Raw genomic sequence first — 18,383 nt, forward strand, 5'->3', positions numbered from 1 at the left:
TTTGTTTGACACATGTTGCCTAGGCCATTGGAGTGGTCATTTTCTTCCCCCCTCCCCGCCAACCTTATGGAACACATCACAGGTCCCAGAAAGCTGTGGACCATTCACAAAGCACAGCGTCGCTCAATCCTTCACAGTGGGCAGCCAGCTGTGAAACTGCAAGGAGTCATAGCCAGCTGCCCACAGTTAACATGCCGGAGTCGGGGGACCGAAGACCAGTGAAGAAACCAGCTCGGGTGAGGACGGCGCTGGATCCCTGGACAGGTGAGTGTCTGTTTAATAAAAGTCAACAGTTTATGAGCATGACACTATTTATTATCTTTTTTAGGAAGGAGATTAGGTTTGGGCTGAACCCAAGCTCATCCCTAGTCCATGTGGACTGCTGACTAACCTTTCATTTTTAAAGACATGACTGAAGCCGCTTTAAGCTTGGTGGTGTGTTTTTTGTTTTAATAAGGCCATGAAATGATCAGAAAGCCAACTGTGGACGTTGTTGCAGCCCAGTGGCTTAATGGGTAACGCTCTTGCCTGGTAGCACTGGAGACCTCAAACTGAATCCCAGCTAGGGCACTATGTACATGGGGTTTGCATGTTCTGCTTGTGTTTGTTACCTCCAATGACATGATGGTGGAAAATATGGCTCCTGTCTAAATTGGCCCTAGTATTAATGTGTGTATGTGAGATAGGGACCTTAGATTGTGTCAGCTCCTTGAGGGCAGGGACTGCTGTAAATGAACAGTATGGACAGCACTGCATATATTGTTGGCACCAGGTTGCTGAGATCTGAGGTCTTTGAGATTGTTATACATACTTCACTAAAGTTTTCAATAAATGCTTTTCCTAACCCTAAACCTTCCACCCTCGGGCTAATGGAAGCTCATCCAGTACAAGGAAAATGCCTGGGGCTTTGAGGGCTTCATGAACCAGTGGGCCAATTGGGCAGCTGACTGAGATCTGAGGTCTGGTTATCAGGAGGAAGGAGGGATTCTTATACATACTTCACTAAAGTTTGAAAGAAATGCTTTTCCTCTTCTGGGATTTTGACGGCAACCAAAAAGAATGGTTTGCCGGCGATGTTCACTGGCCTTTCGTGATCGCTCCAAAGAGAGCCAGAACGGGGATCTGTCAATGTACACAGACAGATCCCCGTTCTGTCAGGGGAGGAAAGACAGATCTGCTGCTCCCAGTAATTAGGAACAGTTATTTCTCTCCTCCAATCAGTCCCCCCCCCCCCCCCCCACAGTTAGAAACACCTCCCAGGGAACACAGTTAACCCCTTGATGGCTCCCTAGTGTTAACCCCTTCACTGCCAGTGACATTTACACAGTAATCAGTGCATTTTTATAGTAATGATCGCTGTATAAATGTCACTGGTCCCAAAGAAAAGTATCAAAAGTGTCCCATCTGTCCGCAATGTCGCAGTCCCACTAAAAATCGCACCAATTTTACTAGATCATTACTAGTAAAAAAAAATAATAATAAAAATGCCATAAAGCTATCCCTTATTTTGTAGACGCAATAACTTTTGCGCAGACCAATTAACCACTTGCCGACGGGGCCATAGCCGAAAGATGGCTACAGCGTGGTCGGCTAGTTCTGAGTGGACGTCCAGAATGTTGCATCCGTGACCGCCAGTTCACGGTAAATAGCCTCTGATCGCGGCCGTTTACCACGTGATCGTTCCGTCAAATGATGGAGCGATCACATGTAAACAAACCGGCGTCACGTCATGACGCTGGGTCCTCCCTCCCCTCTGTGTACCGATCGGTACAGTGCGAGGGGAGAGGGGGAGAGATTGCAGCAGCGCTGTGGGCTGGATGTTTAGTGCCCACAGCGCTGCTCAATGTAAATAATCTGCAAAACTGCATTACTCTGCCAATACTCGCCAATACTCACCAATACTCTGCCAATACTCGCCAATACTCTGCCAATACTCTGCCGATACTCGCCGATACTCGCCAATACTCGCCGATACTCGCCAATACTCTACCAATACTTGCCAATACTATGCCAATACTTGCCAATACTCGCCAATACTCTACCAATACTCTGCCAATACTCTGCCAATACTCACCAATACTCTACCAATACTCTACCAATACTCTGTCAATACTTGCCAATACGCTACCAATACTCGCCAATACTCGCCAATACTCTGCCAATACTCACCAATACTCACCAATACTCTACCAATACTCGCCAATACTCTGCCAATACTTGCCAATACGCTACCAATACTCTACCAATACTCTGCAATAAATTTTAACAGAAACAAAGAATTTTTTTTTTTTTTTATCGAATTTTCAGTCTTTTTTGATTTATAGTGCAAAAAAAACCAGCGGTGATTAAATACCACCAAAAGAAAGTTCTATTTGTGTGAAAAAAAGGATGCCAATTTTGTACGGGTACAAAGTTGCACGTTCCCGCAATTGTCAGTCAAAAACTACGCAGTGCCGTATCGCAAAAAAACGGCCTCGTCATTAAGGGGGCAAATCCAGTCCTTAAGTGTCTGTGTTATTTTAGAGATTTTGTAATACATTTTTTTTTTTACATAAACAGTTATTTTGTTATTTTTTTTTTTCAAACCAAACTATATGAATAGGGATGGTGGCAACTGCCTTCCTGAATAGAGTCAACATATATCAGAATAAATGCTTCTCTTAACCCCCAAACCTGCCACCCTCAGGCTAATGGAATCTCATCCAGAGCAAGAAAATGCCTGGGGCTTGGGGGGGCCACTTGGACCAGTGGGCAAATTGGGCATCTGACTGTTTGCCCATAGAGCTAAAGAAGCCCTGGCTGCCCTTTCATGTACAGTACAGAAATCATAGAACACCCTCTATGTGTATGTTGAGTCTTACCGTGTTACAATCAGTAGTGCAGAGTGCAAGATCGGCATAGAGATAGACGGTGCTAGAACTGGTAATCCGGAAGACTTTCATAGCAAACCGAGATTCAATGCCGACTCCATTGCTGTCCACTGTTAGCTGGTCAGCAGGTACATCGCTACCTGGACACCTGGATACAGAAACCTTTCATCAGTTTTCAGTTACTGTAATTTAAAGATTAGAACACAATACTGGTACATACTATTAGAGGTGAACAATACATGGCATGTGTTCATTATACAGTATTTTAAATATACAGTACTATGCAAAAGTTTTAGGCAGAGTTCCAATTTGCAAAGAACGTTGTATTAAAACACTAGGTCAACAGCACAAACAGGCCTGGTGGGGAAGCTCAACCAACAGCCAAGGAAAAATCCAAGGAAAAAGCTGGTCAGTAAGTAGAGTTTGGATTTTTCCTTGGCTGTTTTCTGTCATTTGTTGCCCTCCAATGCTCCTTGTTGTAGGCCAGTTATAGATGGGGGGCAGCGGCTCACTATTTGTATGCTTGATATAGGTCAGGTAACACACTGACACCTTTGCAGCCAAGGTGCTATGTGCTGGGTGTTCAGTGTGTCCCTGTACCTTTAGGCCCGGTTCACACTGCTACGACAAACGTTTGGACATTGGGAGCACATGTCACATGACGTGTATAAATGAGTGTTTCCCTATGGGGGCCATCTTAACTGGTCTGAGACAAGTCGGTCCGACTTTGAAAAAGGTTCCTGCACTACTTTAGTCTGACTTTGATCCTACTTCAGTCATTGAATATCACTGAAGACAGATCATAGTCGGATCATCGTCTTAACTGATCCGACTTTGGCATGCGACTTGTGCTCTGAGGTTCTTGAAGGGGAAACCCACATCAAAAATAATTAAAAAAAAAAAACAGCATAGAGTTCTCCCTCCAAGACCTTACCAGGCCCTTCAGTCTGGTATGGATTTTGAGGGGGAACCCCAACGTCAAAAAACCGGTGTGGGGGTCCCCCCCACAATCCATACCAGACCCTTATCCGAGAATGCAGCCCGGCAGGTCAGGATACGGGGGGGACGAGCGAGCGGGCCCCCCCCCTTCCTGGACCATACCAGGCCACATGCCCTCAACATGGGGGATGGGTGCTTTGGGGCTCTGTGCCCCCTACCCCCAGGCACCTTGTCACCATGCTGATGGGGACAAGGGCCTCTTCCCAACAACCCTGGACAGTGGTTGTCGGGGTCTGGGGGCGGGGGGGCATATCAAAATCTGGAAGCCCCCTTTAATCAAGGGGGCCCCCTTTCCCGGCCCTCCACCCTTTGGGGGGGCACCATATTCTACTGCACCAGGTTACACCAACCCTAGTGATGCCACTGTGTGCACTTCTGTAATCCCTAGGAGAAGTAGGGCCAATGGCTGTGGCCATACTTCTCCTTTAATAGGCCCTTCAATGGAAAATATATCAAGCAGAAATACCAAGGTGTGACTCCAGCCTTGCATTAAAATGTTGTATCATTTTGGGATCTCTGTAGTTCTAACCTTTTTTATAATTACAAATACAATGTGGGTCAGGGTTAGAACCCCTGTTAGGTATGTATTGCTTGCTGTCTAAAGCAACTGGGAAAGCCACTGTAGCGCTGGTAGATTTTAATCTACCACTGATAGGTAAATCTAGTGGGTCAGTTATTATAGGAAGTTATATTTGCCTCTGTTCCAGCTTGGCTGACGTTGCGTGTAGTTCCACACTGTGCCGGTGGGTGTCGTTGTCGCCATGGGCCAGTGTTGGAAAAGCAACGTGTTGAAGTGTAAGAGTGCTCCTCTGTCCCGGAGACAACTCGGTGGAGGTGGTCTTCCGAGTTGCATTCTGGGAGAGGGTATTTATGGGACAGACGCCATGTTCTAGGGTTCGTTTTTCAGCCACCTGCTGGCCCTCCTGGCCGACAGGTATGTGTTAAGAGTACCACCTTGTGGTCCTCCGTTCTGAAGGCCCACGTCGCTGCGGCGTGTGGGTGGGGCCAGAAGCCTGTCTGGGGCCTACCACAGCAGCAGAGGAATGGTCCTGAGCTGTCTATCCTGAGAGAAGAAGCTGGACAACCGAGGAGATCCCAGGGGAGGACCCATCATGGAAGGATCATGCAGAGTGCTGGTCTGGAGAGGGGCCTGGTGACTCGGTTGGAGGACGTATCCTGAAGTAATCCTACTGCATAGTACTGCCGGGTTGGCTTAAAGGTCCAAGTACTGTGTCTGACATTCATCGCAAACTAATACATTCTGAGGCAGAGGATCGCACGGGTTTTATCCCAAACAAGTCTGTGGCAGAGACTTTAGTTCGTGCTGCATACTGGCTGCTAGACAAGTGAGAGAGGTCTATCCAGGCGGGCAAAGATTGAATCCCACAAGGGGAGCGCATTCAACTACAAGTGTTCAATTCCAAAGAATGTTCTGAAGAATACTAAGGAAAGGTATTTGAGCTTCCCTGCAGCTTTCCTTCCACCTATTTCCTGCTACTTCCTTTATTTGTTCCTTAAAGCATTGGAAAACCTACTCAAGTGTTTGGTGCTTATATCGTCCAGAGGTAAACTCAACGGAACCCTAGACCCGGTGCCGGTGAAACAGAGGTATTGAGAGTGAAGGTAACAAGCCTGCTTTAAACCAGCAGCTCTACCGAGAGTTAATGCTACACCACATACAAAGATTGTTGAGTTTTTCACAAATGGTCACCCTATCTAGTCCAGCACCTCTGCATATACCCAAGTTCCTGAAGCCCTAATAGGGCGAACTCCCTAACACCCCTGAAATAGGTTGGCTTTGTGTCACTTTCCTCCTTCCATACCTAATCCCTTCTCAAGGCTTGTATTGCTGTTTGAGAAAATATTTCCCCTCACTTCCTGTCCGGGTGACACACAAATACAGGGACATGAAATGATGAAAGATCTCTCCAATGAAGACATAGACAGCAAGCAATGTGGTAAGGAGTGAGAACATCTTCCCTGGTTTTTATTGCTGTCTGTGCCCTACTTTTTAGATGACACCATCTCCTCAATTCTAGTCCTGGTGTCACAAGCATGGATCAGCAAGTCAAAAGCGCCTCAGACCAATTACAGGGGTTCTAACCCTTCCCCACTCCATCCAAAATGGGGGGAAAAAGTTGTCTTGAGTTGGGCTGTAAAGATGGACTGCAGGAGTTCAAGTTGGCTTGTCCAGATGCATTCAGAACTTCATGCCAACACTTCAGCAACCTACCTCTTACCCACCTGAGTACCAACCTTCATTACTAGGCCATTTTTTTTATTTTCAGCATTGTTGTAGTTTGACTGACAATTACTCCATCATGCCATGCTGTACTCAAATTAGTTTTTTTTAGACAAATAGAACTTTCTTTTTGTACTATTGTATGAGCACTGAGGTTTTTTATTTTTTTTTTCTACATAATTGAAAGAAGACCAAACATTTAAAAAAAATAGTTTCCCTTGCTTTCTGTTAAAATGAAAAAGCCAGAAAAGTATGAAAACCCCCCACCAATGACCCTTTCTTGGAAAGGGACACCCCAGGGCAATTTCATTTTTTGCCACAATTTTTTTTGGGAAATGAAAAAAAACATGGAGGTGAGGGGTTCATTTTACAAGTCACATGGATATATCATTGTAGTTATTATGTGTAGGAGAGGAGGGCATCAGGAAAGGGTTATAAAAAGATCCCTGTGTCACTGCCACAGAATGAATGGATCAGCAGCTACAGCCCCTGATCCATTCATTGTGTACCCATTCCTAAGTACTGATCTCTCTCCTTCTCCTTGTTGTTGTGAGGCGGAGGGGAGGGATCAGCACTGTAAAGAACATCATGTGATCGCTGTGATGACCAATCATAGGGATTATATGGTATGTACCCCCTAGATACAGTGACAGCTGGGTACACCAATCACCCAGCTAATAGGCCCCCCGATGGCTATATACCAAGTGTTGTTTATAAATGGCGCTGGGTAAATAAAGGGCCAATCCATTAATAAACGTACGGTGGTACATAGGTGGTTCAGGTGAGATATTGTTCTGGGCATTCAGTGAATTATTTTTGTAGTCAAAGTGTAAAAATAACGCACAGAACTCCTAACCCAGTGCACTGTGTACTTACCCGTTCTGAAGAAGATAGTACTTTTGGTCGCTTGAATTTGTAGGAGAGGCATAAATATTCACCACTTTGAGTTTAAAGGTGTTCACATCCAGATCTGGTACTCTCACTGAAAGGTAAATAATATCTTCCACAGTCAGGGGGTCATCTTCTGAGAGAGGGGTCGTATATGTGCTCTCTTTATAGGCCATCATTACGGCTGTATAACTTGCATCTCCTGTAGGGACGTTTATTACTGTGGTCCTGGAAAATAAACACACAACAGAAGGTTACCTACCTAGAAACCCTTGCAGGTATGTGGCCATGCATCTATGGTATTATACAGAGTGTACACAGAACTGAAATATTTGCACTGAGGATAAAGAACGAGCAAATCCTATTAGATCTCTTCTTCTGCTCTGTGTATAGGTGAAGCTGATATACAAAATGAATATGTATAAGAAACAGACATATGGGCAGCACAGTGGTGTAGTGGTTAGCATTTTCACCTAGCAGCAAAAAGGGTTGCTGGTTCGAATCCCGACCACGACACCATCTGCCTGGAGTTTGCATGTTCTCCCTGTTCTCCCTGTGCCTGCATGGGTTTCCTTCCACACTCTAAAAACATGCTACTAGGTTAATCGGATCCTGTCTAAAAATTGGCCCTACTATATGTATGAATGTGTGTTAGGGACCTTAGATTGTAAGCTCCTCGAGGGTAGGGACTGATGTGAATGTACAATGTACCGGTATATGTAAGGTGCTGCGTAAATTGCTGGCGCTATACAAGTACCTGAAATTTAAAAAAAACATGTAAGTGACCATGTCAGGGAAAAAAATAATAGTGAAGCAACATCCCTGCAATGGAAGAGTTTTCATACTCACCTCTCAGATGGCCCATATCTCCTACCTTTCCTCCGTTCCTGTGCTGCAGCCTCCACCAGACTCTTCAGTATTCTACACTTCCAGAAGTGTGGGATTCCTGTATCTACCAGCACAGGCCATGGTTCCTTCACCTGACCCCGATGTCACTACAGGACTCAGCAGAGACATAGGGGGTGGAAGGAAGGAACCGCACAGCATGACAGGTGACACTCAGGAGCGAATATCTATCTTCTGAAGGCTGCAGCAGAAGGAAGGGAGGAGACACGGGACATAAAAACTCTTCTATTGCAGAGACATTTCTTCCCGATCTGCCAGGATCACTTGGAAACACTTGGTCCAGATAGCTTATAGAGATGTGCACAATGGAAACTTGTTTTGTTTTGTTTCAGGTTCATTTTTTAAATTAATAATTTTGTTTCGTCATTTTCATTATGTTAGAAAGATTTCCTTTCGGGATTTGCTGGCTAAATTCAGATTTGTTTTGTATATTCATTATTTTGAAATTGATTCCAAATTTGTCAGAAGGCTATGGGCGCCTTCCCTTTCCCTTTCCCTTTCCCTTTCCCTTTCCTTTTCCCTTTCCCTTTCCTTTCCTTTCCTTTCCTCTAAATAAGAATCATCACCTAATTTCACTTTTATACCGCACTGTACTTATTGAAAAATGTTTCTATTTCAAATTTAAATTCAAATGGCTAACTAGAGATGTGCAGCAGAAAATGTTGTTTTGTTTCGGGTTCATTCGTTAAGTTAATCATTTTGTTTCGTCATATTCATTGTGTTAGAAAGATTTGTTTTCAGAATTTGCTTGCTGTATTCTGATTTGTTTTGTATATTCTTTATTTTCAAATCAATTCAAAATTCTGAATTTTGGAAGAAGGCTATGGGCGTCTTTCCTTTCCATTCCCTTTCTTTTTCCTCTTCCCTTTCTTTTCTTTTCCAATATATTATATTATTTTATTTTCTACTCTGTTCTATTCTATTCTATTCTATTCTATTCACCAGCCTAAGTAGGAATAATCACCTTATTTCACTTTTATACCACACTGTATCTATTGCAAAATGTTTCCATTTCATATTTAAATTCATTTTCAATTTCATTTTCAATTCAAATGGCTAACTAGAGATGTGCACAATGGAAAATTTTGTTTTGGGTTCATTTTTTAAGTTAATAATTTTGTTTCGTCATATTCATTATGTTAGAAAGATTTGTTTTTGGAATTTGCTTGCTGCAATCTGATTTGTTTTGTAGATACGTTATTTTCAAACTGATTCAAAATTTTATTTTGGAAGAAGGCTATGTGCGTTTTATCCCTTCCCTTCCCTGTCCTTTCCTTTTTCTTCCTTTCATTTCCTTTCCTATCATCTCCTTTCCTTTCCTTCCCTTCTCTTCCTTCTTCCCTTCTCTTTCCTTCCTTCCTTCTCCTTCCCTTCCCTTCCCTTCCCTTCCCTTCCCTTCCCCTCCCTCCCTCCCTTCCTTCCCTTCCCTTCCCTTCCCCTCCCTCTCTACCTTCCCTTCCCTTCCCCTCCCTCCCTCCCTTCCTTCCCTTCCCTTTCCTTTCCCTTCCCTTTCCCTACCCTTCCCTTCCCCTCCCTCCCTTCCTTCCCTTCCCTTCCCTTCCCCTCCCTCTCTACCTTCCCTTCCCTTCCCCTCCCTCCCTTCCTTCCCTTCCCTTCCCTTTCCTTTCCCTTCCCTTCCCTTCCCTTTCCCTTCTCCTTCTCCTTCCCCTTCCCTTCCTTTCCTTTCCCTTCCCTTCCTTTCCTAATCTACTATATTTCTTGAGTTCCTATTCTGTTCTATGCTATTCTATAAAGCAGCCTAAGTAGGAATCATAACCCTTTTCACTTTTATACCGCACTGTACTTATTGCAAAATGTTTCCATTTCAAATTTAAATTAATTTTCGAATTCGGATAATTTGTTTTGTTATAACTTATTTTGAATCCATTTAAATTCGCCACTATTATGATTCTTAATTTCCCATACATCGGAATCTCCAAATAATGAAAATTTCATCTGAATTTCGATTCACACAGAAGCAGAAGGAAGGGAGGAGACACGGGTTATAAAAAAGAAACTCTTCTATTGCCGGGACATTTCCTCCCGATCTGATGTGCACAATGGAAAGTTTTGTTTTGTTTCGGGTTCATTCGTTAGGTTAATAAATTTGTTTTGTCATTATCATTATGTTAGAAAAAATTTTTTTCGAAATTTGCTTGCTATATTCCAATTTGTTTTGTATATTCATTATTTTCAAATCGATTCAAAATTATAATTTTGGAAGAAGGCTATGTACGTTTTTATCCTTTCCTTTCCTTATCTATTAAATTCTTTTATTTTCTGTTCTGGTCCATTCTATTCTATTAAGCAGACTAAATAGGAATCACCACATTATTCTGTACTTATTGCAATATGTTTCCATTTCTAATTTTAATTTTATATTTAAATTCAAATTCTTTTTCAAATTCGGATCATTTTGTTTTGTTATAATTTATTTCAAATTGTGTTACTATTGTGATTCAGAATTTCCCATACATCCAAATCTCCAAATAATGAAAATTTCATCTGCAATTTGATTCGTAACAAAACGTATCGCAAATGCCTATGTCTTACACCCATGTATCCTAGGGGAGTTGAGCTCAGTTATATCTAAGGTTTTGTTTGTAATTTATTAAGACCTGGCACAAGGCCAGTGTGGTGTCTATATTTAGGAAGGGTTTACGTTCTTCAACCAGTAAGTGCAGACCTCTCATTTAAGCTTCTATTGCAGGGAAGGTGTTTGCTAAAGGACCTCCTATAGGAGTATGTGATGGAATCCAATATCATAATGCCCTGTACACACGGTCGGACTTTGTTCGGACATTCCGACAACAAAATCCTAGGATTTTTTCCGACGGATGTTGGCTCAAACTTGTCTTACATACACACGGTCACACAAAGTTGTCGGAAAATCCGATCGTTCTGAACGCGGTGACGTAAAACACGTACGTCGGGACTATAAACGGGGCAGTAGCCAATAGCTTTCGTCTCTTTATTTATTCTGAGCATGCGTGGCACTTTGTGCGTCGGATTTGTGTACACACGATCGGAATTTCCGACAACGGATTTTGTTGTCGGAAAATTTTATATCCTGCTCTCAAACTTTGTGTGTCGGAAAATCCGATGGAAAATGTGTGATGGAGCCCACACACGGTCGGAATTTCCGACAACAAGGTCCTATCACACATTTTCCGTCGGAAAATCCGACCGTGTGTACGGGGCATTAGAGTTAGTCAGCATGGATTCCTGAAAGACCGACATTATGTAATAATAATTACTCGGGTAATGGGTGCAGAGTCACATTAGATTTCACATTCATATGCAGCGGGAAAGAGCAGGATATATTCATGACGGCGTCATTTTGTGTTCGGATTGGATCCGTCTTGCCAAAAATATACAGCTGATTTGTGTATGTGACATGGGATGAATTCACCTGTAGAGAGACGAAGCACAGAAGTCAGTATTAGAAAACTTACCACCATACAGTAATCTGCACATTAACAAACAGTTACTATTAATGTCAGTGTATTCCCTGACCAGTCAATAAAGGAAGTCTCCAGCTTTGTTAAGGCAGAACTCCGGCCAAAACCAACTAGATACTATGAATAGTTCATCCAAAGATACAGTATAATAAAAAACAACTTTTGCTGCAAGATTTAGCTTCATTCAAGATATTACTCCGGCAGTACTTTTTACCAATAGATGTCTTCAGTTTGGTGTTCAGCAGTATTCACCCTACTTCCTCTGAGTCTAGACCAGTGATGGCGAACCTTGGCACCCCATAACTACATTTCCCATGATGCTCATGCACTCTGCAGTGTAGTGGAGCATCATGGGAAATGTAGTTCCAAAACATCTGGGGTGCCAAGGTTCGCCATCACTGGTCTAGGTCATCCTAGACCTAGAAGCAGAGGACCAATGAACTCATCTTTTTGTCACTCTCTCCTCCTATCAACATGCTTCTTGTCAGCACATACTAGTATAGCACATGAACTAACAGGCTCCTTGTGATGATCCTCCTTCTCCCAGCCTGAGCTCTGATGACCTCGACTGTAATGCCTCGTACACACGATCGTATTCTACAATGGGAAATGTTCGATGTGAGCTTGTTGACAGAAATTCTGCCCGTGTGTATGCTCCATCGGACATTTGCTGTCGGAATTTCCGACAACTGTGTGTGTGTGTATATATATATATATATATATATATATATATATATATATATATATATATATATATATATATATATACACACACACTATATTACCAAAAGTATTGGGACACCTGCCTTTACACACACATGAACTTTAATGGCATCCCAGTCTTAGTCCGTAGGGTTCAATATTGAGTTGGCTCCGCCCTTTACAGCTATAACAGCTTCAACTCTTCTGGGAAGGCCGTCCACAAGGTTTAGGAGGGTGTCTATGGGAATGTTTGACCATTCTTCCAGAAGAGCATTTGTGAGGTCAGGCACTGATGTTGGACGAGAAGGCCTGACTCCTAGTCTCCGCTCTAATTCATCCCCAAAGTGTTCTATGGGGTTGAAGTCAGGGCTCTGTGCAGGCCAGTCAAGTTCCTCCATCCCAAACTCGCTCACCCATTTCTTTATGGACCTTTCTTTGTGCACTGGTGCACAGTCATGTTGGAACATGAAGGGGCCGTCCCCAAACTGTTCCCACAAAGTTGGGAGCACGAAATTGTCCAAAATGTCTTGGTATGCTGACGCCTTAAGAGTTCCCTTCACTGGAACTAAGGGGCCAATCCCAACCCCCTGAAAAACAACCCCGACACCATAATCCCCCCTCCCCCCCACACCATAATCCCCCCTCCCCCCACACCATAATCCCCCCTCCCCCCACACCATAATCCCCCCTCCACCAAATTATTTGAACCAGTGCACAAAGCAAGGTCCATAAAGACATGGATGAGCGAGTTTGGGGTGGAGGAACTTGACTGGCCTGCACAGAGCCCTATCCTCAATCTGATAGAACACCTTTGGGATGAATTAGAGCGGAGACTGGGAGTCAGGCCCTTCTCATCCAACATCAGTGCCTGACCTCACAAATGCTCTTCTGGAAGAATGGTCAAACATTCCCATAGAAACACTCCTAAACCTTGTGGACGGCCTTCCCAGAAGAGTTGAAGCTGTTATAGCTGCAAAGGGTGGGCCAACTCAGTATTGAACCCTCCGGACTAAGACTGGGATGCCATTAAAGGTCATGTGTGTGTAAAGGCAGGTGTCCCAATACTTTTGGTAATATAGACCAAAATTAATGTTATTTGTGTCTTTTATATCTGCCTGGAGTTCAGCTCCTATGAACTGGTGTCTCCTCTAACTAGCTGGCTGTTAATAAGGCACCCATGTATGTGCCCTCTAAGCTGGGGCTGTGTGCATCCATTTACACACAAAGTGCCCAGCAGCCACACCCCTGATTCCTCCTCTCATTCAGCTGCAGAAGCCAATCTTTTTTTTTTCACTATCTCCTCTACAACCAGGAAGTTCAGGGAATGGTTCAGACTTGGAGGACCCATCGGAAGTGACAAGGGACACCAGTTTAGTGTTTGAGGATGGGGAGGGTTGGGGTATTTTTTTTCATGAATGCAAAACACTTCGGCTTTATTATTGCTTTAATGTGGTCTGCCGAGCCTGAGGCATGTAACACAAAGTATCTGTTTTGTTATTTCTTTTCTTACAAAATTGAAGAAAAAATACATAGAGGGTAAAACACTCTTCTGGGGATCAATACAACAAAAAATAAAAAACATGACAAGGGTTCTAAACTTTCTCTATTCAATTCAAATCCTAAAATATAATTTTTTTTGTCTATACAGACTTTAATGTTTCTGGTTTTATTTCTCTTATATAACAAATAGAACTTACCACAGCTTCAGTGTTACAGTCGGAGGTTATCAATGGACGATGAAGGGTCATCTCCGATGTTCCATCCACAATCTGCCTTACTGCCCAACACTCGGAGTTGGCGTTGCTCAGCCTCATATTGGATGTATTATAACCGTTTGCTTCCAACCAACATTTTGACACTTGTATATTGAACTTTTCTCCAGTGCAAGTAAGATTTACAAATGGAAGGCTTCCTGAAAAAAAGAATAAATTCATTCAGAATTTCTGAGATGAGAAGGTGATGTGCTTGATGTACATTATACTCTATAGGGGTTTTCTATTGTAGCCGAGGGCTGCCGGCAATGTGTCTGCCCGCTTGCCCCCCCACACACACACCAGTCTAATAAAAACATCAGATGGGCTATGGGTGTTTGAGCCGGCTCTGTGCCCCCCACCCACTTGGCCCCCCCCCCCCCCATTACCACCACTATTCGACCGAGCGAATGGCTGCAGGCTGCGGGATCTGTATGACAAGAGTAGGCTCAGTGTAATTTCCCACGTACTCTTCTCCCCCCCCCCTTACAGAGCAGAATCAGATCCTATCAGTGGGTAGGAGAAGAAGAGCCAATGGAACAATAAGATAGGACTCACTGTGCAGGAGCTGTGGATAACGGGAATTGTAGTTCCTAAAGGGGCACTGGACAATGCTTGTTAATGAAGGCTGGAAGGCTGTGGACTGTAATTCCTATGAATCCCTACATCTGGTAGGAGGAGAGTTTCAGCGTTTTCCCTGGCAAATCTGCCCAGAGCTGGGGCAGTCCAAGGGGGAGAGTGATGGGGACACATCTGTCGTGAGGGTCAGTTGGACCTACAGCAGAGCTGCTGGAGCTGCCTTCAGAGACTGAGTTGAGAGAAAGAGTTGCTGTGTCTTCAGGATATGATCCAGTGGCATCACTAGGGTTGGTGTCACCTGGTGCGGCAAAACATGGTGTCACCCCCCCATCTATCCTGCCCAGTGCCCTGCAGGCAGCGCATGGTCACGGGGCACACCCCCAAACAGTCCTTGTAAATGATAGTATAGGGCAGACTGGGGTGGCATAGGGCAGGTTGGGGTGGCATACAGCAGGTTGCGGTGGCATAGGACAGGTTGGGGGGGCATAGGGCAGGTTGGGGGGGCATAGGGCAGGTTGGGGGGGGCATAGGGCAGGTTAGGACTGTGCAGGGATAGTGTGCACTGTGCAGTAACTTACAGCATGATGCCTGGAGATGAAGACCCGGTGGGGCTACTGAGTCCTCACCTCTATCTCCATCAGCTGCGGGATCAGCCATAGTGAAGGAGTTTGTGGGAGGAGTGGAGGAGGCAGCCATACCTCCAGCTCTGCCCACCAACTCCTGCCTCAGGAGATATTGGAGATCCCAGAGGGACCGAGTGACAGGTTAACCTGACGGGGTAGTGTTATAGGCAGCCTCACTCCCCTGCATGGCTTGTTGCCCTGCTCGCACCGCTTCACAAGTGCAAGCAATACAATTATAATACAGTGTAGTAGCAGGTGGCGGCCATGGTGTCACCCCCCTGGCGGGTGTCACCCGGTGCTGCCTGCCCCCCGCACCCCCATAGCAACGGCACTGATCTGATCAATGGGAATCTGCTGATTCTGAAGCAATTGGGACCAGATTAGTCAACTGTCAGGAAGTGGTGAGCTGAGAGCTGAGTTGAACTGTATATCTTGAATGCCAGCCACACACAATAAGTCCAAATAGAGACTGGCTTACTTACAAACCTATTTCCTATTATCCAACCTCACTCTTCAAGGGACAATTCACCACCTACAGAAGAGCCCCACCAAAAGCCTACCAATCTTAACCTCAAAGCGCCAGCTGTTTGTGGCCTTATTCCTATACATTCCTAAAGTTGTAGCCTGTTAACCCTTAAGCTCACAGGTGTAAACAGCTTTAGTATATAACCAGGTGTGTCAGTGGGGAGCAGTTAAGAGAGTTGTGGCAGAACAGAGGACCCATCATCACCAGCAGCTTCTGTGGGGGTAAGCGCTACATTATATACACCCACTTTAAGGTGGCAAAAATGACCAGGGACTGAGAAAAAAGCTGCCTTAGAGTCAAAGAGTTAAAGCCAAATTAAACTTCCATTGACTGCTTGTGGTCAATGTAGCCCCGTCCCCTTACACTAGTGATCAGTACATTGATGGTCAGTGTAGTGCCCCCTTACATTGATATGTGTTACATGAACTTCATATGGTTTATGGGAAAATGCAGTTTTTGGTTTTAAATGGCACACAGTCCATTATGACCATAGTATTATAGCATACCATACCTGTGTTTGTATAGAGAGTTGTATCGCACTGGCAGGTAGTATTATTGTCACAATACTCATCATTAGCACAGGAATCACTTCCACAGGGTACAGACACAGCCACTGGAGAGATAGAAAAGACATTAAAGTGATTGTAAAGCTTATTTTTTTTAAAAAAGAAAATAACAAACATGTCATACTTACCTCCACTGTGCAGCTCGTTTTGCACAGAGTGGCCCCAAACACCGTCTTCTGGGGTTCCTCGGCGGCTCTCGCGGCTCCTCCCCACATCAGATAACCTAGGAGAAGCGCTCTCCCGGGGGGTTACCTTACGGGCGCGCTTCCGAGTCCATCATTCGGCATCCATAGCTGCTGAATGTATGACTCGGCCCCGCCCCCCCCAGTGACCGCGTCATTGGATTTGATTGACAGCAGTGGGAGCCAATGTATCCAATCAAGAGCCGAGAACCCTGGGCAGAGGAAGAGCGCGTCCCTGCCGGATGAAGCTCCAAGGCTCAGGTAAGTAAAATGGGGGGGCTGGGGGGCCGGTCACTGCCAGGTGTTTTTTCACCTTAATGCATAGGATGCATTAAGGTGAAAAGACACAAAGGTTTACAACCCCTTTAAGGTAAATTTTTCTGGATATCTCATACAATATTCACATTCACTGTAGACTGAAATAATTAGATAGTGTTCACCACAAAAATTTAAGCATTTGTAAACACTAACAATCATGGGCAGAACCTAAGGGATCACAGGGGTCTCAGTGGTGACCCTGCCCATGCTCCATGGGCCTGTGTGGACCCCCTGTCACATTAGGCTTTATACTGTGTCACTGGGGAAAAGAGCTTGTCATGTTACCCTGTGTAGGTAATTCAGTAAAGCTGGCCAGGAAGGGGCACGTCCAGGCCAATGCCTAACCCTGTGAGTTTCCGGTTTCACCTACGCAGGACGACAGGGCAAACTCTTTCCCTTAGCGGTGTTCTCTCTGCTCAGTCTTCCTCACCCAGCTCAGTACAGCCCCTCCCTGCTCAGCCCTGCTCAACCGTGCACAAGCACACAAGGTGGGGGCAGGCAGGTCAGGCTCTGAGCTGTTGGATGAAAGAGGTTTGGGCTTGTATGTGAATCTGGAAGCCAGAGGGCCCACCGACCCCAGCCGGACCCTCTGAGTTTCCTCTTTTACATGCAGGCCTTTCACCTGGCAGAACCCACCTTGTGTGCACATGCAGCTGGCAGCAAAAGAGAGAGAGAAGAGAGACGGTGAAACAACCACCATATAGTCAAAGGGCATCCTTGTGTAAATAGTACTGGCATGCAGTGAGTGTATCTTGGCATGAGGTGGAAGCGGCGGGTGGTAGTGGAGGACCCCAGGTCATCTTTTGCCCACAAACTTCAGGCTACGCTTCTGCTAACAATGTACAATTTGCTGTCTTTTTCGGTCTGTAAAATATACGGGACACACAGAACAATAAAATACTTTAAATGGGTCCTGATGCCCAAGGCCTGTAGGAAGGTCTCCAGATCATGCGGCACTGTGATTGGCTGTATGACGCTGATGTCACCTACCTCCTAATGTCACCTACCTCTTAATTAATGGTAATTGAACGTGAGCTTTCGGTTACAGCGCAGTCACAGTTCCTGGGGGCACAAGCAAAGTGCCCTCCACAACAAGATGGCAGTTAAGGTCCATGTTAAGGAACGTTAAGGTCCACCCACCCTGCCCCTTTACAGCAACAAGAGTATTGTTGCTGTAAAGGGGTTGAACATGTTTAGCTACTCCACTTTAAACCATTAAAATTCTCCATGTAAGAGTTTACTTACCGTTAGCAGAATTTTCATTGTAATAGTAATCAGCTGGAAATAAAGAAAAACATATCTGTTAATTGGAGACCTCAACTGGACTGATACTCATTCTTCTGGATATATATATCGTATGATATTCACATTCACTGTGGGCCGAAATAATTGTGTTGTGTTCACCGTGGAAGTTAAAATGTTTGTAATCCCTGACAACAAACCCGTCAGGAACCATAAACCAGGTGGAGGCAGAAAATGCAGTTAAAACCACACCTTTAATGAAATGGCAAAAAATAACACAGTTGAGGAACCTAGTCAAAAACAGAAGCCATGGTTTGGATGCCAGAGTGGGTAATCAGATGAGCTGGGGTTAGGAAGCCAGAAGTCAGCGTAGTAAGGAGCAAAAAACAGGAACAGGTATCGAAAGAGAAGTCAGCCAGGCCAAGTCTTACACAGGAACACAAGCAGGAATACACTGGAGATCATAGACCACGCAAGGGCAGGAAGAAAATGAGCAAAGCTTTTTAAATAGCCAAAAGCAGCTGGCTG

The 18,383-nt window shown here is 44.6% G+C and overlaps 1 protein-coding gene across 1 annotated transcript in view; it reads right to left on the reverse strand.

Moving 5' to 3' along the window:
* Window positions 1-2,248: 2,248 nt before the first annotated feature.
* The window catches only part of LOC141109923 (uncharacterized), a 70,238-nt gene continuing 54,103 nt past the window's right edge, over window positions 2,249-18,383 (reverse strand). The window contains exons 13-18 of the mRNA XM_073601176.1: window positions 17,859-17,891; window positions 16,059-16,160; window positions 13,766-13,980; window positions 11,163-11,317; window positions 6,988-7,227; window positions 2,249-3,018 (exon numbers count right to left, since the gene is read on the reverse strand). Of these exons, the coding sequence (XP_073457277.1) occupies window positions 2,826-3,018; window positions 6,988-7,227; window positions 11,163-11,317; window positions 13,766-13,980; window positions 16,059-16,160; window positions 17,859-17,891 (938 nt within the window). The 3' untranslated portion in view covers window positions 2,249-2,825. The remainder of the gene's footprint in view (window positions 3,019-6,987; window positions 7,228-11,162; window positions 11,318-13,765; window positions 13,981-16,058; window positions 16,161-17,858; window positions 17,892-18,383) is intronic.

The sequence above is a fragment of the Aquarana catesbeiana genome, linkage group LG10 (assembly GCF_042186555.1).
Source record: "Aquarana catesbeiana isolate 2022-GZ linkage group LG10, ASM4218655v1, whole genome shotgun sequence".
Lineage (NCBI taxonomy): Eukaryota > Metazoa > Chordata > Amphibia > Anura > Ranidae > Aquarana > Aquarana catesbeiana.